Raw genomic sequence first — 24,114 nt, forward strand, 5'->3', positions numbered from 1 at the left:
ATTGTGTCTCTGAGTGTGTATATAGATGTAAACAAGTGTACAAATCTCTCTATGTACGTGCGTATATGTTTGAGTATCTCTGTATGAATACATGTATGTGAGTATGTGTGAGTACATGTTAGGAGTGTGAATGTGTATGAATATGTATGTGATGTGTGCATGTCTGTGTGTGAGTCCCTCAAAATCAATACATGGCTAGAAAAGACACTAACGCTATCTGGCCCTCGGAACACTGAGGGAACACGTCTTTCTCCCTCCCGATGATTGTCCACAGACAATTCCCTACTGAGGCATCAGGGTTCCCATTTTACAGATAAGGATGAGGAACCTTAGAGGACACAATCCAGGTCTCAGTGTCACGGGTCTAACAAAGCACGCAAATGTGAAGGCTGTTATGAGGGCAGTTCAGACAGAACAGTTCTCCTCAGAGAAAGCATTGGAAGTATAACCTAAAGGGTTGAGTCTCCTCCTGTGGTGTAGACTGGAATGCTCACTGTGGGAACACAAGGGGACACAGTGCTTCCTTCCCTCCCAGGTAGCCCTGGGCAGAGTCACTGAGCCAGAGCTGTGACTAATTCTGCTTGTGGACCAGAAATCCTAACAGTGGGTTATAAATGACTAATTCTTTCTCCCCAAGAGAACACAACGAACAATAGTTTAGAAGCTGATCAGATCAGGGGATGGAGTAAATAACATGATTCTCTTAAAGTTACAACGTCAAGTCCCATATAGGAACCATGAGTCGAATGCATCTGAAAAGCAGTAGGCTATCTCAAAATACATTAAAGGATTTCCTAGGTGAACACACTGTTGGATTAATACTGTTCATAGACGAGAAAACGCATACACTCTATCCAGTACTGCGACAACAGGCAAAAGCATAAAGCAAAGCAAGCCCCTAAACACCTCCTCCAGAGCTACAGAAAGAGCCTGTCCCCAGACGCTCCAACAGGGAAAGAAATGTGCCTCTCTGGGGACACTCAATCTGTTGTCATAGAGAAGTTGAGTGGAGGTCACTTATTCTCCGACCTGAAAGGTTTTCATATGGTGAGTCGGGTCAAGATGGACCGCCAGCCTTGGTTCATTATGTGCAATACAGAGTATGGTCCACATCAGACCTAGAGTGACTTACTATAAAAAAGGAAATATGTTGCTAAAAAGTTATTACTGTAGAAAGTTCAAATAGAGGAATAGAGGAAAAGCCAATAACTGTAGAGGTTTCTCCTTTAAAAAAACAAAAAACAAACAAACAAAAAAAAAAAAAGACCTGGGAAGACAGCTTTTTCTGCAATCTTTACAGATGTTATTTCATGTATTAAGGTGCATTACGGGCTGAACACAACAGGTGGAAATAAAAACTCTCATTCTTTTAAGGCTAATGAGTGAGCATCTTAGGAGCTACAGCTGCCAGGTAGAAAAGAAGCTGGAACTTCCACAGCCCTAGGATTACTTCTCTTAAGTACCTAGGCATGTTCTTGAGGGGAAACGAATAGCTCTGGTATTATGACAGTATTTTGTCTATAGAGAACAGTACAGAAACCTTTAATTCTTCTTTTAACCCCAATGAGTCGAGTGAACAGCCCTGCCAGGAGATGGTGACCCTGTTAAGCATCTATCATGTAATATATAAAAAGAATATTAAATCCAATTAAAATCATGGATTTCAGAGCAAATGTTGCTTTCTGAGAGCCTTAAAGTCATTTCACAAAGAGCTGACCCCGAGTGCTTTAAGGAAACCATTTCATTTGCAAATCTGTATAGGGTTTCCCCTCAGAACATGCAACTCCAGAGTATAACATACCTCCATTCTGTTCACAAATGGTGGAGGAGATAAAATTCACAGGTCAAGAGTGATTTTAATGTGGATGTTTGTGCATAAATGTAAAAATGCACCCATTTCCTTTAACTGAAAGATACGTTTCAAATGGGGGGAAAAGATGCCTAAATTACCCTCACCTTCAGAGAGACCACACTAAAAACAAAAAGAAACGCTGAACAAGTCACCATTTTGTCACGTGACATGCCAGTCCTGTGTAAAGCTATCTAGCTGTACACCTTCAAAATCAGTCTACTCCACTGAGTAGAGCTATCTAACCCATGGAGAATGGCACATGCTTTCTTACTAGGTAGACCAGTTGAATGCCATTAATAACTGAAACTAAAACAAAGAGTTTCGGGGCAGCCTAATTGTGGCTAAGACAACTGTTTAGCTCAATGTTCCATAGCGTAGAAACTGGAATTCATTGCTTTGTGAGGCCGGAAGCAACAGCAAGGTACAAAAGAGCTCAGAATGTACAATGCGATGAATAATGCCTGTTGGTGTGTTGGTTTTACAAGGTGTTGCAGCTGCATTTTAAAGCAACAGAGACAGAGATCAGAATGTTAGATAAGAATTTTCAGATAGTAAATGCAATTTAAGCCATGGAGAGTTCTTGCCTAGGATGGACTGGGGAGGAATAAACCCTGGCCCACACATGCTAGGATAAGGTCACAGCAGTTGACCCAATCAGGTAGAATGAAAGAAATGTGGTTAGTAAATAAACGAAAGCCACAACGATAAGCTGGATGAAATAGTTTCTAATCTGCTTCTATAATATTTACAGCATAAATTATTATATCCCCAAGAGAAAAGTTCAAGAGAATGATGAATTTCTACCCAGATATGAAAAATATAATGTAATCGTGAACCGAACTGTTACTCCCAGACAGATGTCACGTGAAATTCAGAGCACTGAACCCCTTATATCCTGTTCTTTGATGGCAGGAGTTAGGTACCCAGGAGATACTGTGTGTCCTGACATTCTTAAAGTTCATGGCTGTTGCCATTTTATTTTTTGAGACAGGGTCTCATGTAACCCAAGCAAGCCTGGAACTCTTGGGCATCTTGCCTCAGCCTAAAGAATGGTGGAATGATGCTGAGTATACCCCGGTAGACTCCTATGCCACACTCTTTCCTGAAGGCATCATTTAAACTTTGCATCTCCAAGTGCTACCAGGAAATGGGGCTCCAAAATGGAAAGGAAAGCATCGCCTAAGTCCATGTTCTCAGTACATATTAGAGAAGGAATCTCCTCTGATAATTAATTTCATCATTTAGTAGCATGGCAGGTTTTCTCCCTTATCAATGTCCTTTAACGCTGCGGATCTTCACAGAATCAAAATGGCCTTGATTTCCCAGGGCAGTCCTGATTCATTACCTTCTCCATGCCTCACTTTGATTACAAGCTGCTGCCAAGAGAACCTCTCTCTGTGTTTCTAACCAAAACCCAGCTGCACCTTCTGCTGTGTCCTTGTATCTACCACATTAGGAGTGTTTTCAGGCTCATCTTCCAACAGACGCACAAAGGAGTGAAACCGCATCCTATAATGATCCCTTCTGAGTATAAGGTAAAAGTTGCTGGCAGCCTGCTCTGATGAATGTTACCTGACCAGGTACCGCCTGTGACAGAGTCACCACTGGAATGTTGCATCACACAGAGAACACATAGAGAACTGGGCCAAAAATACTTCCAGCTCTGCCTCTGCGTTCATTTCCATTAAATCATACAAGACCAAGAAAGGACAGTCTGCCTTTAAAAAGAAGGATGCTGAAATGCGGATTTCTGACCTGGATCTGTTGCTGAAGCAAGTTGATTTTGTGTTGTTGCTGCAGAAGCTGCTGCTGCTGCCTCGCGATCTGTGGAGAAACAGAGAACACTGACAACACAGTAAGACCCAGGGTGAGGAAGACCAACCTTCTTCCCGTCAAAGCTGGACGTGAATGCTGGCTGAGAAGACGCACACACCATTCCTCCATGATCTGAACTATCTGAAGGTCGTCCTTAAGGAAGGTCAAACAAGGCATTTCCTCTCAGTGACCACCTGCCCCTCCTTGGAAGCCTAAACAGTACCTCCATCACAGTAAGACATGGGAGGTTTTCAGTGACTACCCTCCACAGCGACTACAGTATCTACAGGTCCCCCTACTGACACTGTCAATGTAGAAACAAAGTGCTTTGATGATAAGAGGAGCTGCTGGGACCAAAGATCCTCGTAGCCCAAGGTATCAAAGACACTAGATTCCTCAATGAAGCTTTGGGTTGCTTTGTTTGGTGTAGGTGATATTCTCATCTGGGTCTCCCGCAGACTTCTTGAATAGCGGTCCTTCACACATTCTTACAATCTGCACACTTTTCTCTCCAGGGTCTATCAGTTGCTTCTTGTCCTCCCATTCAGAATGTGTTATCGTCCCCACCCCCTCAATCTCACCAGAGGCCCACCCTCCAGCGCTTTCGGTCTTGAAGTTTTTCTCTTGGCTCTGTGACCCGCATTCTCTTTTGATTCTACATCAAATTAAATGAGGGAGTCTTCCAAGGCTTAACATGATACTCTTGTTTCCGCCCCTGCCTACTTCCATACACCTGCCAACTGATTCTCTGTTCATTCTCATGACCAGAACTTTTGTTTCAAGCTTCAGACCCGTCTATGCATACCCATACTCAAGGATGTTCCAACTTCAACAAGGCTACGATTAGCTGAGATTTAGACCTGCATAGGATTTCCTTGGCGGGTGTGTGTGTGTGTGTGTGTGTGTGTGTGTGTGTGTGTGTGTGTGTGTGTGTGTCCCACCTCGGGGAAGAGCAGTGATATCCCACCTACTTGCAATCCACCCCTTCTATGTGAACTCAGCATTGTACCCCAAGCTGTGACTCCATGTGGTTTGCTATCCATCTATTTTTTAAGAACTTCTCATTCAAAGGAAATGCCCGAGAATGCAGTGAAGTTATACCGTGAGCATGATCTGTGCACACTTGCCAAGATGAGTACCTATTTGCTAAGACCAGGAGGTGTGCAGATGAGACAGAAGAGAATGTGAGTTCTGGTGGAACCCTGGAGAAGAACCTCCCATCTCCGAAGCTTACCACTGTATTGGGTAACACTGCATCATATTCTTCCAAGGGACACTGGGTTCTCCTGTCATTTTATTACATAGATATTTCCTTTCTCTTCTTTATTAGGAAGTTAAAGATGAAAGGAAAAGTGAAGGGCCGTGATTGCATAACAGACTACGGTATCCCTTCCTGGCTACAGAACAGATCTGCTACTCTAATGCACTCATTGCTAGAGTATTAAAATTAGCATTTCCTTTCTTCTGAAGAAAGGTAAGGAGAGAGATTGTTTTTTGTTTGTTGTTTGTTTTAAGATTACTTACTTGCCAAGGTTTGCTTATGGTCTCTCACACAGCATTACTTCATTTGACACCTAGCTCCTTTCAGAGATACCACAAGAACACGTCAAGAACGTGACCATTTCTGCCCTTCCCTCCGGGCTCCCCTTCTAAGCCACATTCTAAGCTAGATGGATGTAACAACCTCTTATTTGTTGTTCTTTGGTTTCGGCCCTTTCTTCTCTCAGCCTATTATAAGCTAGAGTCCACAGATATATTTTTAAAGACATAGCATGCCATGCCATTCATCTTTTCAAAACCCCTCTGCCCTACTCAAGAATACAAGGCAGCCAGCACATCGTGACAGAGCCCACAGAGTTTAGTCCCCTGCTTTGCTCCTTTCATCTTCTCCTGTAGCCTCTGTCTCTCCACTTTGCCATAGTTCTCTCCTACCTTCCTTCTGAACACACTGAGCATGCTCCTACTTCTCAGGGCAATTCCTGCATCTGAGCCTTCGCACTTGCTGTGACCTCCTATTGGGATCCCCTGGCTGGGTGGTCATGCAGCTGGCTCCCTTACCTTCTATGGGTCTCTGCTCAAGTCTTACAGTCTCCCTTGACAGCAGCTTTAACAAGGCGTGACTGCATCTGGACCCTCAGTTGTAATCCCAAGCTTTGTATTTCTCAACACTCGTACAAATGAGCTGTATCCCACTGCGGGGGGGGGGGGGGGTTTACGTCCTTCTCAACTTCCAATACCTAGATTGGAACCTGATGGATTCAGATTTGTTGTGGATATAGCCATGGACTAGAGCTCAGAGCATAGTGGCAAGGCTAAGATGATGGGAACATAGACTCCAATGTTTGTACGGGATGTGTCAATTAGCACATGCAGAGGATGACCTCCCAGGCTGATCGGGAACTACAGGGAAACTTGGGTCAAAATAAAGGAGTTCGACTTCATCTTTCCCTCTTTCTCTCCCTCCCTCCCTCCCTCCCCCTCCCTCTCTCCCTCCCCCTCCCTCCTTCCCTGTCTCTATCTCCTTCTTTCTCTTTCTTTCCCTCTCTCTTGGTAAGTATAGGCCAGGACGATATTGGTTGTCTTTCCTCAAATGCTGTCTACTTTATTTCTGAAAGAAGATCTTTCATTGTTCTGGAACCTGCCAAGTAGACCAGGCTGACTGACCAATTGGCCTCAGGGAGCCACCTGTCTCAACTCTGGGAGTACATGCAAGTATCCCCACACCTGAGACTGGACTCAGGCCCATACACAGGCGTGGAACACTTTATAGGCCAAGCTGACCCCAGCGCTCCTGATCCCGGCCTTAGGGTTGAAGAGGACCTGTGAATGGATGCAGCGTGGGGAGGCTATGGCTGCTTCAGAGAGGAGAGCAGCCTGGGTGCCCGAATCCTGACCTGTGCCTGTTCTGAGTGCCCTCATCAGGCTGAGGAGACAGCAGTGCCCGGCATCTCTACCACCGATGACTGCTCAGGAAAGATCTCAGGACTAGTTTCTAAGGTTCCAAGAAGAATGCCAGAGATCTTGAGAATCAAGAAAACATTCTAGAATCTACTGATGACACTCACAGATGGTTCAGACTATATGATGGAATGAGCAGAGAAACCCATTTCTATTAGAAAGGACCAGCTGCCCTCCAAAGAAAGCAGGGGGACATCAGCAGAAGGGTCCCTCATCTGGGCGGCAGTGTGACTTCGCTGATGGCATTGGAAATTCAAGGACAGAGCTGGCCCATTACAGTCACCGGAGTTGTCAGAGCTTTCCACAGGGCTAAATCAAGACTATAGATATAGATATATCCAATAGCGTACAAATACACTTAAAGGGAAGTGTTAAGGCATTTCACCAAAATTAAAGTATAATGGATCGAGTGGTGTGTCTTTGCAATCCCAGCATTCAGGCATTTGAAACAAGAGGGCTAACAATGCAGGACATCCTGGGCTACACAAGGAGACATATCAAAACGATGAGGACGAGGAGGGAGAGGAGGAGGACAAGGACTGTCTGTTTGACTACGGGCTCAGAGCTGTCTATTAGAGCCAGGTAGCCTCAACTGCTAGTGTACACATGAAGACAATGACTCCCCCTCTCCCAGAATCTATCAATAGTCAACAGCCCACTAGTCCCTCATGCATCCATAACGGATTGTTCCCAGGGACCATTTGCATGACCACAGTTGTGCTAAGATCACAATCGCAATGGCCGTGTCAACTGTAGAGGACAACACACCCCCGGGATTGCCTTCACCTCCTCAGCAAAACTACAATTAAAGGTTGAGAAATATTGTTATGTGGAATGCTAGGGACTAAATGCATTTGGATATCAGCAGGCTTTGCTTTGTTTCGGTTGTTGTTGCTGGGTTTTTGAATGTCTGTGTACGCATACTAAGATATCTTTGTCTAAAGTCTAAAGTGACACTCAAGTGTATGTCATAAGCATCCCGTGTCCATGTCTTGAAGATAATTGTCTTCAGTGTGTTTTGTGCCCCTGATCTTTAACTGGGCCCTGGCCTATGAGTCTAGCTCCAGCTGTTCCAGATGGCATCATGCTGGTGCTAACAGGTAAGTTTGGGGTTTGGGAGCATCTCAGGCATTTCTGGTCAGGTTTTCAGAGGTAAGATAGATGGTCAGTCCATCCCACTTCTATGGTTCAACCAAAGTAGTTACACAGTCCTTAAGCCTGGGTGGGAGGGTGTGTGTTGGCCTTCTGCCTTTTCCTTTACTTTCTAGGGGATGGGAATGGGAGGGAATGTTGCCTGTCTTCCTCTCCTGCAAACAGTATTTACCAAGAAGAGAGGGCGGCTGCCTGAGGGTCCCCTGGTCCCCAGCCTCTCTCACCTGCTGGCTGAGGATTCCCTGGTCCCCAGCCTCTCTCACCTGCTGGCTGAGGATCCCCTGGTCCCTAGCCTCCCTCACCTGCTCCTGCTGCTGCTTGGCCAATTCCATCTGCTGGCGCTGCTTCTCTATCTGCGAGGCAGCCAGTTTCTTCTGCTCATCGTGGGCAGCCAGGAGTTGCTCTCGCAGACTGGTCAGCTGGTTGATCATCCCCATGAGCTGTCGTTCCTTCTCAGCAAGGCTCTCCGGAGTCCCTGAGAGGAACAGGACAGTAAGATACAGAAGAAAGGAGAAGGTGGCCATGTTTCAGTGAACAGTACTCTTGCTACAGGTTTGGAGGTGACAGGGAAGGCACGCACCTTCTCTCAGAATTCCTTGCACAAGGAAAAGCAATTGCTGTTTGTTTATCAAAAATACCAGAACCTGGCTGAGGAGAAGGTTCAGTTAGTAACGTGCTCACTCTCAGCCCCCGAGTACCTCAGCTCCTCGCCAAAACGTCAGCAAGGGAATCAAAGTTACTGAGGAGATGGAGACAGGAGGATCCTGGAATTCTTTGTGAACAACACTGTAGCCACTCAGTAAGCTCCAGGCTCAGGGAGAACCAAGCTATAGAAGTGATCTGAAGGGTGAGAAGGGTATCAGGTACCAACCTCTTGTCTTCACAAAACAAGCACCCTTGTGTACATGTGCCAACTCACATGTATGTGTCCACACACACAAGCACATACAAGCAGAATGGATGCCAGGCTCATCAGACATTGTCAGTTTTATCATAAATGATCTATAGCTTTTCTATCTTTTATGAGTAAATTATGAATTGGTTGTGAACATCTTTGACTCTTGGGTTCTCTGATGGGCCTGTAGGAGATAAAAAGATGCCCAAGACAGAGTTCTCAATCTTTACTTTTTGTCCTAACTGAACAAGAAAGACAAAACCAGGAACAAAAATAATAGCTGAATTATGATGAGATCATGGCATTGTCACAGATGGGATCCACCTTTCATTTTTCAATAAGATTTGTTTTATCATCCATGTGTCTGTGCGAGATATAGGCACATGTGTGCAGCTGCCCCAATAATCAGAAGAGAGTTCTGGAGCCAATGGAGTTCTGGATCCAGAAGGTTGTGAGCCACTGATATGGGTAATAGGAACTGAACTTTGTCCTCTGGAAGACCAGTGACAATCTTGACCACCAGGAAGACTCAACATGAGAAATCCATACTCATATAGGGCAGACACCTTGGCTCCTAGAGAATATCTCACTGAAAGAGTATAAATGATAGTGACTGTGGCCCTGGCCTTGTCCCCAGAGCCACAGACAAGGAGGGAATCCTACGGCTAGGCCAACTAAGTCTGAGATCATCTTGATATATTTTAAAAGTCAGAATACCATTGACAAGCAAAGACTCAAGTCTACAAGCACAGCATGTTCCCACTGAGTGGTAAAATGTGACTGGCAGATGAACATCACCTTAAGTTCACCCAAAATCATACTTGGATCTATAAATTGACAAGTCACGGTGGTTATTTTAAGGAAGAAAAAGGTCCAGATATTTAAACTGGCTCAACATCTTAAGTCAGACTCAACACTTGATAGTTCAGTAATATGTGCTACACACTGATACAGAAACAAGAGGAGCTGAATTGTCCTAGAACTCAAGAGATAGACAAGGCCCCTATGGTAAAGTGCTATCAAACAGTAGGGCAGGACACACTCTTTAACTACACTGTTCACTTCAAACAGAAGGCATAAACTACTGATGTAATGATGCATTTCCCACGGGCATACATAACGAAGAAGATCTACTCTGCCTCAACTGAATCTCTCCCTACAAGTTTATGAAGAGCAGTGAGTGACTTATTTTCAGGTCCCTCTTGAAAAGGAGGCAAAAAATAAATACAGTTTTTAATGTATCTCTAAGAATTGTTATCTGTGATATTTAATTACCACCTATTTATCATTTCTATGTGTATATGTGCAGGTGTGTGTGTGTCCCACAGGTACTCTACACATGTGTGTGTCTGCATATGTGTGTGCATGTATGCAGAAGTGGAAGACAAAGTCTAACCTTGGATCCTTGGATGTCTTTTGATTCTAATCAATCAGAACATAGAAATGCACCTGTCCTGGCTGACCAGGAAGTCCTAGGGTTCCCCCTGTCTCTGTTGCCCCAGGAAAGGCATTACAGGTACATGGGGTTACACCTGGCTTTCTATGTTGCATTCTGGGCATCAAATTTGTGGGGCAGGCACTTTACCCACTGATCCATTTCTCAGCCCCATCTTAAAATATTTCTTGATTTTAATATGTCCATGTCTACACTAAAGGGACAAAGATGGAAAGCTAATGTACCAATGTATCTGTAGTAACCATTCTAGGTGATGAGATTATATGTTATTTTAAACTTTGCTTCTTTGGTAAATTTCTACAGTTGCTTTTTGTTTTTGTTTGAAAATATATCTCACCCCAATATGCAGCCATATAACTTAGGAATCAGGGAGGCACAAGTCCATTAGTATAAAATGATACAACAGTGGGGTGTGAAGAAGCATAGTATTTGGTGATGAAACAGAAAAGATTAGCAAAACTTCTTGGACCATCACTAAACTATGTAGATAAAACATATTTCACATTTAAAATAAAATGTGTGATTTTTACATTTGATTCTAATTTTGAAAGCCTTAAGCCTACTCCAGCATGCCTTTCTTCTCTCTGGTGCTAAATATGGAACGTGGGGCCTTGGGTATGCACAGTCATGCTCTTCCAAGGAGCCACACCCCAGCCCCTCACCACTTCTCCAGCTCCCCAATGAAGGAACCTACACCTACTCTCTGCGTGTCCAGATCATCTCTGAGCTCCTCACTGCAACTTCCACTATAAGCAAAGCAAATGGTAAATGCCTGACAGACAACAAACACTTGAGCCTTGCCCAGAAAACAGCATAAAAAATACCCACCCTCACTCTTGTCTGTTCTCATATTCAGCCACTGTGTGTTACAAGGACAAAGACTAGGGACTTTTATTCCACGGGTACTGCATAGGATTCCAGTTTGAGCTTCTGAGCATTTAACCAAGACGGTAAACTTTCTGCGGTGACCTCAGTTTCCATGAAATTTCTAAACTAAAACAAAGGGATGTTCTTCATAAGGATTGCCCCGGGCATAAGGAGGGCTCGCAGAGTGGCCTGTGAGCAAGAAGAGGCTGGTGAAGTGTCAAACAACATTTTAAACTTAGTGGATCAGTATTTACCCCCAGTGTATGAATGGACTTTGAAAGGGACACCCCCTCAGCCTAGACACATGGGGGAGGGACTGGGCCCTGCTGCAAATGATGTGACAGACTTTGAAGACTCCCCATGGAAGTCATCACCGTCCTTGAGGAGCAGAATGGGGATGGGATAGGGGTTGGTGGGGGGGGCAGAGGAGGACGGGAGGGTGCGGGAACTGGGATTGACATGGAAAACAAGCGTGTATCAAATATACATATTTGACTCTGGTGTTCCGGCTGTAGTGCCATCTATGGTAGAACCGTTTCAGCACACTAGGAATGAATGCCCAAAGGTCAAAACCGTCCTGTCACTCTTTCCAGCTGCCTGATAACCAAGGCGGGACAGTCCCATAGGCTCACGCAGGCTCCACCAAGGCAATGGGGGCAGAGTAATTCTTAGTATCACAGAGGAGGTCCTGAGGACTGAGCTCCGACTCTAGCTCCTCTGCCTCAGTGAGGGACACAGCCTATCCTGAAGCCAGCTGTCCACCTTCACCCTTGGTCTGGGTCATCTCCCTTGCCAAAAACATGGCAAACCCCGTGGACCCTGGAACAGAGCACACATCTTCTCAAGGGTCTTCAGCTCAACCACCACTGCTTGACCACATCGACCATGGAGTAAGTAGTTCTCTATCCTTCACACCCTGTTGCTTTGCAGGACCAAGTGTACTTACTGCTGAGCCAGCTCCCAGCCCTCAGTAAAGACTGCTGTTTACCTTTGTAATGTAATTTAATGTAACGTAATGACTTCTATCAACATGCTCCCACCCACCTATTTAATGTGGTCAAAATGTAAAAACTCGCTTTTTCAAATTATCACATTATATTTGCTGTATTTGGATTGTACTCAATATCTGTCTAATATGCCATTTTTAATTAATATATTTATCATTTCACTTTAATATACCGTTTGGGTATTTGGCCTCCATGTATGTCTGGGAACCACTAGTGTATCTAATGTCAGCAGAGACCACAAGAGTGTACTCGAGTCCTTGGAACTGGAGTTACAGGTGTGAGCCACTATGTAAGTGCTGGGAATCACACCCTAGTCCTCTATAAGAACATCCATGATATTAACCTCAGAGCCACCTTTGACCCTAGCATCTGATTCAAAGATTTGGACTGATACTAAATTAGGAAGGCCGACATGTGAGCAGACAAAGGATGCCAGAATACATGTATGGGGAATGCTAAGCACAGACTACTCTGGCTGGAATTTCATGGAGCTCTCCATGTACAGTCTGTCTATAAGTGTTATCAATATTTAAAGTCTTTGGAAATAGTCCGCTCTAATGCTGAGAGAGACAGAGCACCGGGCATCATACAGAAGGTGCAGGCTGTATAGACCACAACTACAGCTTGTGGTTTAGAGTAATTGGTGTCTGTTTATTATCATATTTTTAACAGTCTGTGGGCTGGGATAAGATGCGTATCATAATACTTCTGGTTGAAAGTTGTGTATGGAGTGACAAGCAGTAAATACTTGACTGTGGCTTCCCTTAAATGATCAGATGAGGAAACAGAACCACAAGACACAGCCAGATGTCCCCTGGGTACCTGGAAGAATTAGGATCACATGACTGCTCACAGCTGTGGCTTCAACAGGCCTCCTACCTAAGGTTAGCATGAAGCAAGGGAAGTCTGGGGTTGGCCTGAACTATCCAACAGTCAGATTACATTTTACAAGCCTTGGAAGAGTCTGTATTTGCAAGAATACAAATGGCATTATCATTATTTTAAGTTTACAACTCAATTCCTCTCAAACTCATTGTTTTAAATGGCTGGATAACGATGTTTAATGACGTTATTTCTTTTTCTAATGTAAACTCCGATGAAATATGACCTTGGTATTTCCTAACACACCTGAAGCAAGCGTGTGGAAGACTATGTCTTGCTCTCAGTACAACACATGTAAAAACCCACACTCATGGACCCCTGAGATCTGGTGGCAGAGTCTTCTTCCTGTCCCATGTCATGCACTCTGTACAAGGTGTGCAAAGCCCTGCACTTGTGGACCCCTGAGACCTGCTGGCAGCACCCTCTCCCCATCCCTAAGTTTGCTTGTGCACCCAGAGGCAAGCTGATGGCTGGAGCTGATGGCTGGGCAAGGAAAGCACAGGGACGCTGTCTTTTGACGCACACCATGGAGCTGCTTCCCTCTCCATACCATCAGACTCTCTTCAGACTCAGAAAATATTAAATATATGCTTTTAACAAAATGTGAAAAACACCAGTTAGAAGCAACTGCAGAGGCTAGAAGGTAAGCTGAGAAGACTGGGCATAAACATTTATTTAGAAGTAACTCCTTTCTTCTGGTTGACTCTTCGGGAAACATCTTTGGGGTACAACAGCTCTCATAAAATTAACATTCTCGGGTTCCCTGAAACTGTGCACACTTACAAGCTTCAGGTGAGCGTTCAAATGTTAACCTCACAGGGCGATGCTTCTGATCCTTAAACAAATGCAGGACCTTAAGAGGAAGGCTTTAAGACACCTTTCCAAATGACACAAGCATGCATAGATAGAAATGGTGACTTTCTTGTTGACATGTTTTAAATTTGCAAAAGCCTAACTGAGTTGGGTCAATTCTTAGACACAATCCAACTCTGTCTTTGAGACAGGGTCCTTTAATAGCATGGAAAATACTAAGAAGTATTGACTAGCTGTCTTAAGATGCCAGGGATTTACCTGTCTGCCTCCCAATACTGGGGTTATGACCAAGACACCAGGTCCAGCTTAGTTTTTGACTGTGGCTCTGGGACTTGAACTCTTATCCTCAACCTTGCAATGCAAGCATTTTCCCAACTGACCAAGCTATCTCACCAGGACTTAGAGTTCTTCCTTGGGGAAAAACAATCTTGTGTCTGACTTCTATTCTCTGACTGCTTATTTTCAAGTTATCTAATATTATTTAAACAGAACAATTACCTCTTTCAAGGCACATACTCAATGCACATGTCTATTTCAAATATGTACATCACCTGAGAGATTATGTTGACCCAAGTACTGACTCCACTCCCGTGCTTAACTACTGATCTCCAAGGCATTTTAATTGCCCAAAGTTCTACTGATATGAACCCATAGCTGTACAGTGTTTGCTTACATGTCCCATCGTCTAGAATAAGCAAAAATATGGGCTTGAAGTAGTCACATTTTTATATTATCAAGCACAGCTGGCATTGCCCTCTACCTGACATATATAACATTTCCTGAGGCTAAATCAATAAAGGAGAACCTGTGAGTCCTGCGTAGGAAGGATCTAGTCAAACATGCCCTCAGTGGCCTTGTCCCGGACTCTGCTGAGCAGCCTGTCCAGTGAGCCTCCCTGCCAGTCAAGGGCTCACCTTCACTGCAGCAGAAGAAATAAATGAGATGTCTACACACAGACATGGCACAAGTAATGTGCAGTGTTTGCAGTTGCTTGGCTGAAAAAATGAATGATCTGTTAAGTTAGTCAAAGCCACCATGGATCCCCAGACACTGTCCTCGGATGAAGTGCCAATTCAGTGACACTGGGTGTCATGGAGTTCCATGCTAGCTGAAATGCTGTGGATAGCACTGGTAGCCAGCTGGAAAGTGCCCTGGTCACCACTGCTACTCAGAGCTTCTTCTGCAGACGACGTAGGAAATCTCTAGGGCTGCCCAGTGACACAGTATGTCTGAGGAGAAGGTAAGAAACTGTTTCCTCAGGCAGCCCCTTGGAGTATAGCACAAGCTGGCTGGCTGTCACTGCAGTCCAACTGCTTTCCCCAGACTAGATCCCATGTGCATTGCATGTGTGTACAAAGAGGCGTAGTTCCACTACGCCTTTAAAACCTGGATGCGCCACATCTTCAAAGGGCCAGAGTATAGTGTGGTGCAATACCATGCAGAATGCTCTAACATTTTGAAAATTTAACTTTGGGGTCAGCAACACTGCTCTGTGAGTAAAGGCATTTGCTTCAAAGCCTGAGCCTTAGAGCCTTCTTGACGGAAGGAAAGAAATGTCTACAAATTCTTCCCTTGACCTCATAAAAGCATGGGTACAAAACACATGTGCACATGTCCACAAGTGTACACATGCACAATAAAATAAATGTGAGAATAAGAGACAGTAATTTATGCTCTCAGGGGCCAGTGACCTTCAGTAATGTCATCTCCTGAGGGGGGGGGGGAAACATGAGATAGAATTTAAACACAGTTATTTATGGACAGCCAAGGTATCATCCGTATTCTTCCGACACGAAAAAAGTTTCCACTTATTCTTCGTGAACACTAATAGTAAGAAAACTTTTTCTAAACTTTTCCAAGTTGTGACTGTACTGATTTGTTCAAATACCTTGAAAGCAATTCACTGGTTACACCTTACAGTACTGGAGAAAGGACTTAATTGTGGCCTGGCTACAGTGTTAAATCTACAAGCTTGCCTATCCCCTTTTCTCTCCGGTCCCTACACACCTTCTCATTTCTCATCCTTCATCCTTCTCTTCCCCCCTTTGTCTCTCTCTGTGTCTCTCTCTGTCTCTCTCTCTCTGCCTCTCTCTCTCTCTGTCTCTCTCTCTTGTTGTCTCTCTGATTACTTTTATTTCCCAGTCAATAAAAATTTAAATAAAACTGGCCAAGACAAACAGAAGGGAGGGGCACTTTTCACTGTGTAAGAGAATGCCGTTGATGGAGTGAAGCTGGTACCCACCTCCCAGACCTAAGTGGAAGCTCTATTCTAATCTACTGTTTGGAAGTGACCGTTGGCAAACCACTCAATCGGGCAGCACATTCATGCTTTCCTATTTTGGAAGAACCCACAAAGCCCAGCCCTTGAGCTCCCCCAGCCAGAAACAGTAGACAAATATGTGAGCCTCACACCTTCCTCTGCCTGGGATAAAACAGCTGCGGGAACAAGGCAGCCATTGTTCTCTGACTTCTTCTGAGGTGGCAAGCATTCCTGGGCACTGACCCCCACCCCCACTTCATTTGCCCCAGAGGCAATCCTCTATTGTACCCTCTGCACCTACGAACAATGACTTGTAATTGCAACTGTCACACACAGTCAGCAGGCAAAGTGACCCAGTGATGTTTCTCTACTTCTTGGAGAAAGCTGAGTGGGCACCTAATAAGCAGGTCTGCACTGAAGGGAGATGGACAGTCGCTTTCAAAATGCTTAATCTGGAAACAGATTTAAAAAAAAAAAAACAGAACCAGGGGACAATAACTGAACTCTGGGCTCCGACTGTGAAGCTTTAAAAACTCAAAATTAAAGACAGGAACTTTTTTGTGATTGTATTGGAACAGCCTAAAATAACCCCCAGGCCAAGCTCAAAGGACAGCACGGAGCCTTTCTGTCCTGTAAGCCCTGCACCATGGCCATCCAGGCTGGAGGAGAGGGAGGAATATGAGCTCCAGCTTGAAGCAGGCAGTCAGTCCTGCGTGCTACGTGCTCGGTGGTTGCTGAGGGCAGTGGAGGAAGACGGAGGCATACGTCCTTCTCCATGGGAGCCAAGGGTTAAAAATCCGTCAAAGGGGTGAAAACCTTGATGTCTTAAGTCAAGGCTTCCCTTTGTGTACCCTCAAGCCCTACCAAGCTCTGAGGCATGCTAATTGTTCATTTAAGTTTTCTTCCAAAATAGATGCTGGTTATCAAATTTGTTGATGAACCCTCACTACCCATTCACAGCCCTCTAAAGCCAGAAGGCATGCAACCTCAAATGACTGACAAACTAGTGAAATCATCAGTTAAACACTTTTTTTTTTCCTGGAACTTTCCGAACAGCCAGACATGAATAAGGAAGGAGCTGCAAAGACAAAGGCTTTCCTTTGCTCTAGGACGCTTGGATGGGACAGAATCTTACAGAGATCACAAAGTTACTCAGACATATATAACACACTGACATTGATATACTGATATTAACATACTAATATTAATGTACTAATATTGATCGGTAGGTGCTCAGAAATTACATTTAGCACCTGTTGAAGATAAGCACCACAGTTCATGTGCAAAGGTGATGTTGTTGATGATTGAGCATCTTGACATTCCCAAGATTAACATTGCTTTAGAATTTAGGACCACAAGTACCCTGCTGGCAGGAACAGGGTGCTATGTGCTGCCCTGTGCTCTGAGAAGCAATGGCTTAAAAGTAATCGAAACTATCATCTGCTTCCATTTCTACATGAGAAAATTAAATCTCCTTCCTTGTTACTGGAAGTTTGTTAAGATATGAATATTCAGTGCTCTCTGAAGTCCTCAGAGAGCTTTTATTAATCGTAATTGCTGATTCAAATGAGCTCAAAGAGAAACATCTCTGACACTGACTTGAAGCATCCCTGTACTCTGTCTGCCTTGCTGGTCGGCAGGCTCCAGCTGTCCACTGTACGTATGCATACTTCAGACATAGGATGCGAGTTATAATTTATGAGATGCTGTTTCTAACCTCGGTGAAGTATTGATATGTTCTTACCTTTGAAATAAATCATCTAATTCAAATAAGAGGAGGCAAAACACAGCAAGTCATAGAAAGAGTTGGTTTTTGTTCTTAAGACAAAAAAAAAAAAAAAAAAACCAAAAAACAAACCCATCCTTGATCCTACACAGGGCAAGGAGAAGACACAGACAGAGTCTCAGTCTGTTGCCAGCTAGAAGGAAAGCCTGTACCAGAGCACACATGAAGCAGAGGAGCTGGGACAGAAGTATTCCACAACCACTAACACTTATCAATAGCAGCATCATTCCTGAACATTCTAGATAAAAGTAGCAATACTTCCTACCTTTTATTTCTCCAAAGTTCCCTGATCCCATTGCCAGGAGCTTGTCTTTCCAGTCCTTTGAGAGTAGCTTTTCAATACTGGGTGTATCTAAGAAAAGAAAAACAGACTTATATGAGCAAATCAGCATGACTATTAGCAGCAGGCTTGTAGAAGCCTATCTGCTAAGAATAAGGCCATCCTTGTCCTGGCCCCCGTTCATAATGACTTCATCAACAAACTGATAACAGGGAGGGGGGGGGGGGGGAAAGAGGGTGTTTGGTCACCTGCTGTTTCGAAATCATTAGCTTTTCCCCTTCCAGAACAAAGCCATACTAATTCTTTCTGACAATGGGCTTCTGTGAGACCACAGCTCATTGTTTTAAATTTGGTGGGCACATTCTTGTTATAATGGATGCTTGTCAATTTCAGACTGTTAGTCTGCAGTCAGAAAATAATTATGTTGATAAAATGCAGAGTGAAAAAAAAAAGAGGCAAAGAATTAGCCCTTAAACCTGCTACATGTAATTACGTCTCTCTGTGTGTTTACAATTCCGTGCACTTCATAATACGTGTAACATTGTGTGGTGATAACCACCACACCGTGGCAAGATTTGTGAGTACACAGCGAACACTGACAAAAATAAATAAAAAACAAACAAAAAAAAAAGGTTGATATAAAAGAAGCTTTTCAAGGATTGCAGAAATCTGGTGAACTGAGTAATGTTGGCAATGGAAACACATTATTTGCTTATTTCAGATTTGTATCATGCTTTTTGCAAGCGCCCATGTTGGGGCAGGGAAGACACATTTTAGAGGCAAGGTCACGAGTTGCAGAACATGGTTCGTTTTTTGTAGACACCTGGCTCTGCCCTTTCCTTTTGTACTGAACCGTAACTAAAAGTAAATATAACTGTAATAAAAACCAGCACACGTTAGTCTCTGTCCCAGACAATGGAGTTGTATGTTCCTGTCAGCATCTAGCTGGGTACACAATGACAATGCATTTCAACTCTCCAGTTAGCCTTGCATTAAGTTAGAAAACAAAACAAAGTTCTCACACTACTGACAGGTAAGTGTCCCCATGCCTCACCTAATGACAGCAGTGCCTCTATTTCCTGTCTGCACAATGGTGGCTGTGTGCGTTTCTGTTTGTTCCAGTGACCATTTCCCCCCTAGGAGGAACAGAAAGGGACTACTTGCTAACTTAATCGGAGAGACCAGACCGTCTGACTTGGGGGGGGGGGGGTTTCAGGGAGTCTGATTGGTGCCATTTAAATGGCAAAGGTGTTAGCTAGTTTTTATATTGTGTCCATATATATGTATATGTCCCATTCGTGAGATGTGGCTAATATGTTACTCTTTGTCACAAAATGCCTGTTTCTATTTCCCATCGTGAAGGGAAACCCTAACAGACTTCCTTGTACATTTTCTTAAAACGCATCCCTGCTCTTCCATCTCATTTTTGGAAAGGGCAGTAGCGGTGTTGTGAGCAGAGCACTGTGCAGACTGCTGTCGTCATCGGGCTTTCCACTTGCATCATGACGCTTAAAGTGAGTTGAAAATGCTTCTGCTTGGAACTTCAGTGTGCCTGCATTCCCAGCAAGCACTGGAAAAATCAGTTCTTAAACCTTATCGGAGTAGGTCAAACAAACACCACTGTTTCTTTATTCAGAGCTCAAAAAAAAAAAAAAAAAAAAAAAAAAATTGCTTGAGTAGCGTGTAAACAGGGCATGGCCAATATGGTATTTGCAGGAGAGTTCTGTCAGTCATTAAAAGCTAACAAACCTTTGCAAAGCAGGAACGCGGCAATAGAAATCCACTGTGGACTAACAATGGCCCCTGAGCCTCCCTGCTCCAGAAACAGACCTTTCTACTTTTAAGGCTATTGTCTGCCAGGTCCGTGGCAATGCCTTTCTCTTGCAGCTAGACAAAATATCTACTGTGGCTGCCTCATAAAGGGACAGAAGTCTTCTGTCTAAAGTTGCAGAGTTAAAGAAACAGTAGCCAGATTTGTGAGACCTACAGAACATTCCTGGCCTCCTTATTAACAAGTGTTAAGATACAAGGCTCCTAGATAGCTGGTTCAAGTTGACTCTTAGCATGCAGGAGGGAGGGGAGGAGGAGGGGAGGAGATAGTGGGGGTGTTTGTGAACATGGAAATATCAGAAATATGTCTAACTCAGAGATGCCACGTCCAGGGATGACTAAGACTCCAAATATACACACTGAGTGTGGCCTCTGCCTTTGGACTGTGGTGCTGTTTCTACCTCTGCTCCACAGTCACCAGAAGTCTGAGAAAGTGTCATTACATCCATGTTATAGGTTCTAAGGAGGTCACAAAAATTTCAGAATTAGACCAGCCTGGGGTTTCGAAACCTATGACGGGAAACAGTAATGCCTTGGGTCGGGTTTTGTTTGTTCCTAATGTCCCTTACCCACAGTGACAAGATGAGAAAGACCCCATTTTGAAGCCTAAGTTCTGAGCAACAGAGAAAGCCCCTTCTGCATGGCATGGCAAACTTCTCACGGCACGTAAGGACTGAGATTCACCCATTAAGAAAGCAAAGCTTAGGGAGGCACAGGATTTGCCCACCGTGACGCCAAGTCCAAATGCCACAGCCTGCTGTTTCAGCTGCATGCGTACATGCTCACACAGACGACACACCTTCATTTCCTCTGCAGAGGAATTTGAGATTTACAGGAACTACCCTGAACTCCACTGGAGTAAAAATTTCCAAGAATCAACTGAACTTTCCAGAAGAACATGTTTGCATGAGTATTAACCATGGGATTAAAAGGCTAGTGGGTTTTGTTGTTGTTGTTGTTGTTGTTCAGTTCTCATTAGCATCAGAACTTAATCTAATGATAAGATTTTCCACTATGAAACTTCCTGTGAGCACGAACAATTAAATTACCTCCTTTACTTATAAACTAGAAGGAATACTGAACCACAAGGAAAAACAGAAGCCCGATTGTCACCCATCCTATGGTAGTAGCTAGCCTGAGTAGCTCACAGGCAAAGGGTGGGGTGTGTACACTCCGTGTCCACCTTTACCTTCAGCTCTCTCTATGAACTTCTGTCCCATAAATAGGGCGGGCAAGCCTACTTCCCACAGCACACTTCCTGCATGGCCTCATGTCCACACAGGTGGTTCCTACAGTGACATGGCACTAGGGAATGGTGTGCAGTCATAGGGACACTCAGGTGCCCTCCTCATTGATGAAGCTTCTCGGAGGACAGTAAGAAAGTCTGCGATTAGAAAAGACAAAATGGCAAGATCCCAATATTTACAGCCACCTGCTCTCTGAAGAGCGAATCCAATAAAGGGGCGTCTACCACGGCTCTTGAGTACCGCTTACTATTTATCATGTGAAAACAAGACAGTGGCTCAATATGCAATATTTCGTTTTCAAAAATGAGGTTTTCTTTAAGAGACACAGGGTTGAGTTCTGTGCTTTGAGTGTGGCTGGTGACTGCAGGGTTAGTAAGCTTTCAAGTGCTCTTTAGTTTTCAGGGTTGGGTTTGTTTTGTCGTCTTTGCTGTAGGACAGGGTCTCACTGTGTAGACCAGGCTGACCCCAACCGGCAGACATCTGCCCGCCTCTGCCCTCCAAGTGATGGGATTGAAGGTGTACACCACATGCCCCATGTGCATTTCTTACTTTAAACACTTAGGCCTTCATTCTCTAAGCACTGGAGTTTCACGATTACTCTCAAAACTAAGGATCTGCTCAAATAAAGTCATTGTAAGAGTCAGCAACGGCTATGGCAGTGTCCCAGCTTAAAGGGCGCCGTCAGCCATAACACCTCTGACAGTAGTGTGTGGGGTTATTCTGTTCCCTGTTGCAGCTGAGGAAAATCAGACTCTGCCCAACCTCAGCTAGTCCAAAGTACAGCATACAGATCATGAAACCAAGGGCTCTTCCTTCGAGGATTTGTCTTTTGAGAAGAAAACTAAACACATGCATTTTTAAAGATAATGTAAAATAAATGTGAATAAAAAATAAATAAATAAAAAGAGCCAGGGAACACTGGAGCCTCGGAAGCGGCCATCATCTGTCCACTCATTAAGAAGAGTGCATGAAACCGCTTCTGCTCCTCTCTGCCGTCCCCGGCCGTTAGACGTACTGGCTGGCTTTCCTTTTCTCTCCATCACACCACTGCCCATGGCGACCCCACGCCAGAAACCCCTGAACCTGCCAGCCACTGTTACAGCGGCAGCACCCTGTCTCTTTAGGGCCTGTTCATTCCCTGTAACGCACACTCCATTTTTCCCTCCAGTGCCAAACCCTCTTAAGACCGACTCCCTGGGCTGGGACAATGAGACCTGGGGACCGACGCCAACATATTGTAATTCTCCAGCAAGCTGGCAGTGCCAAGAATGAAACCACATTCGTGCCAGCGCGGTAGCATACACACAACCTCAGGTTTGGGCTTTGTATGTGTGTAGGCTATTTTTCTGCTTTAATCTCCTTGAGCTACTGTGGCAGGGCACAGTGGAAAAAAAAAAAAAAAAAAAAAACCAAAGGAGCAAAAATGTATGTGTGCACGGTGCTCGACTGTTTAAACAAAACCCCAGGAATCAGGCAGGTCTAGCACTGCTTAATTGTGTAACTTCAACTGAACTGCACTGTTTTTGACTTATGGTCAGGGGGCCATCGCACTTGGGAAGGAATAATGTGTATAGCTAAATTTCAGATATGCCAATTGTTTCTCAAATCGTAAAGTAAATGCTTGGGTAGCTAATCCAGAAGCCTTTCTCTCCAGAAGCTGAATTTTACAACTAGTAACGGCCTTTCTCTCTCATTTAGATAAACATTTTGCCGAAGCAGTTGTACAGACACAGACCGAACATTCATGATTTGGCGATATAAAACTAAACCAACACCAAAATAAATAGCTCATTGTCACACCAATCTAACTTACACCTAACAAACGCAAAACACCTTTCTATAGGAGTTAGATATTTTTAGGTGCTAATAGACTGCAAAGGAAGTTATCGACTACGTAGTATTTAAATATTTTACCAGGGAATCAGAGTTGGGCAATAACTTGCTATTCCTCAGTCTGACTTAAAGCCATTCTACATCAAACTCTTCATTCATAGCCTGAAACACAACCATTAACAAGTTTCAAATACTTGTGCAAAACCTAATTAAATGTGAACTCGGGGCCTGCCACATCATCCCCAGCAGTATTCTCTTCGACATGCAACATGCCACATAGCTGTATCATAAATCCCTGGGTTCAATCCCAGGACCATGCACACACTATGCAAACAGTTTTGGTCCTAGCCACACCCCCCACCCCCACCCCACAGATCCATTTGCTGAAGAACTAAGAGTGGAATTTTAGTCCCATGTTCTTCGCCACCGTCAGGATCAGCTGATAACTAAGTGGCAGGCGACACTGTTAGAATTGTCACAGCGAACTCCGTCACCTCTGTTGGGACATGAGTCCTGTTCACTCTCACAAGTGCCCACAAGAACTCCAGAAGAGACGCCAGTGTTCGAAGTCAGAATGATTCCAGTTCAGTGTGCTGCTGTTTAGTTATCCATAGAGATGTGTGAGGGGGAAGGCTGAGGGAAATGTACAGATGATGCAGAAAGAATTTATTTCGCGAGGATAGCATCTTCAAATAATACTTCTTACAGATACGAAAAGCCCTGTGCACCCTGAGACCAGAGGGCCCTTCGCAAACCTGAGCCCACCTATCACCACAGCTGGGCTACCAGTGTCGAGCTGTAGGATCTCTGACAGAGTTTCATGGGTTATCACAAGCCAGGATCACAGCTGACATTCCACAGCACCCAGATCACACTTACTTCATCTTTGTATGTAACTAATGATCATCAAGTGACTTAAGCCCAAGAAGGGCTTTTGTTTTAGTATAGTCAAAGTACTTGCTTGTTTCTACTTGGAAGTTACTAAGAAGTTTCTAATAGAAAAAGAAATGGCTTTGGCAAGGTGACTTTTACAAATAATAATATCTGATCAGTTCCAGGGACTGGTGAGCTACTACTGAGGAGCTTAACTTTCTTGTTACACTGGCTGCAAAGCCAGAGTTTGCTCGATTATATCCAACCTCCTATCGCATTTTAGAAGAGTATTTTTCAGTACATAATTA

At 44.2% G+C, this 24,114-nt stretch overlaps 1 protein-coding gene across 6 annotated transcripts in view; it reads right to left on the bottom strand.

Moving 5' to 3' along the window:
- Sox5 (SRY-box transcription factor 5) overlaps positions 1-24,114 on the bottom strand; it is a 358,999-nt gene that overhangs the window by 180,538 nt on the left and 154,347 nt on the right. For all 6 annotated transcript variants that reach the window (XM_051173350.1, XM_051173348.1, XM_051173347.1 and 3 more), the window contains exons 4-6: positions 18,009-18,095; positions 8,080-8,252; positions 3,608-3,676 (exon numbers count right to left, since the gene is read on the bottom strand). In XM_051173350.1, the coding sequence (XP_051029307.1) occupies positions 3,608-3,676; positions 8,080-8,252; positions 18,009-18,095 (329 nt within the window). The remainder of the gene's footprint in view (positions 1-3,607; positions 3,677-8,079; positions 8,253-18,008; positions 18,096-24,114) is intronic.

This window comes from Phodopus roborovskii, unplaced genomic scaffold (assembly GCF_943737965.1).
Source record: "Phodopus roborovskii unplaced genomic scaffold, PHOROB, whole genome shotgun sequence".
NCBI classification, from domain to species: Eukaryota; Metazoa; Chordata; class Mammalia; order Rodentia; family Cricetidae; genus Phodopus; species Phodopus roborovskii.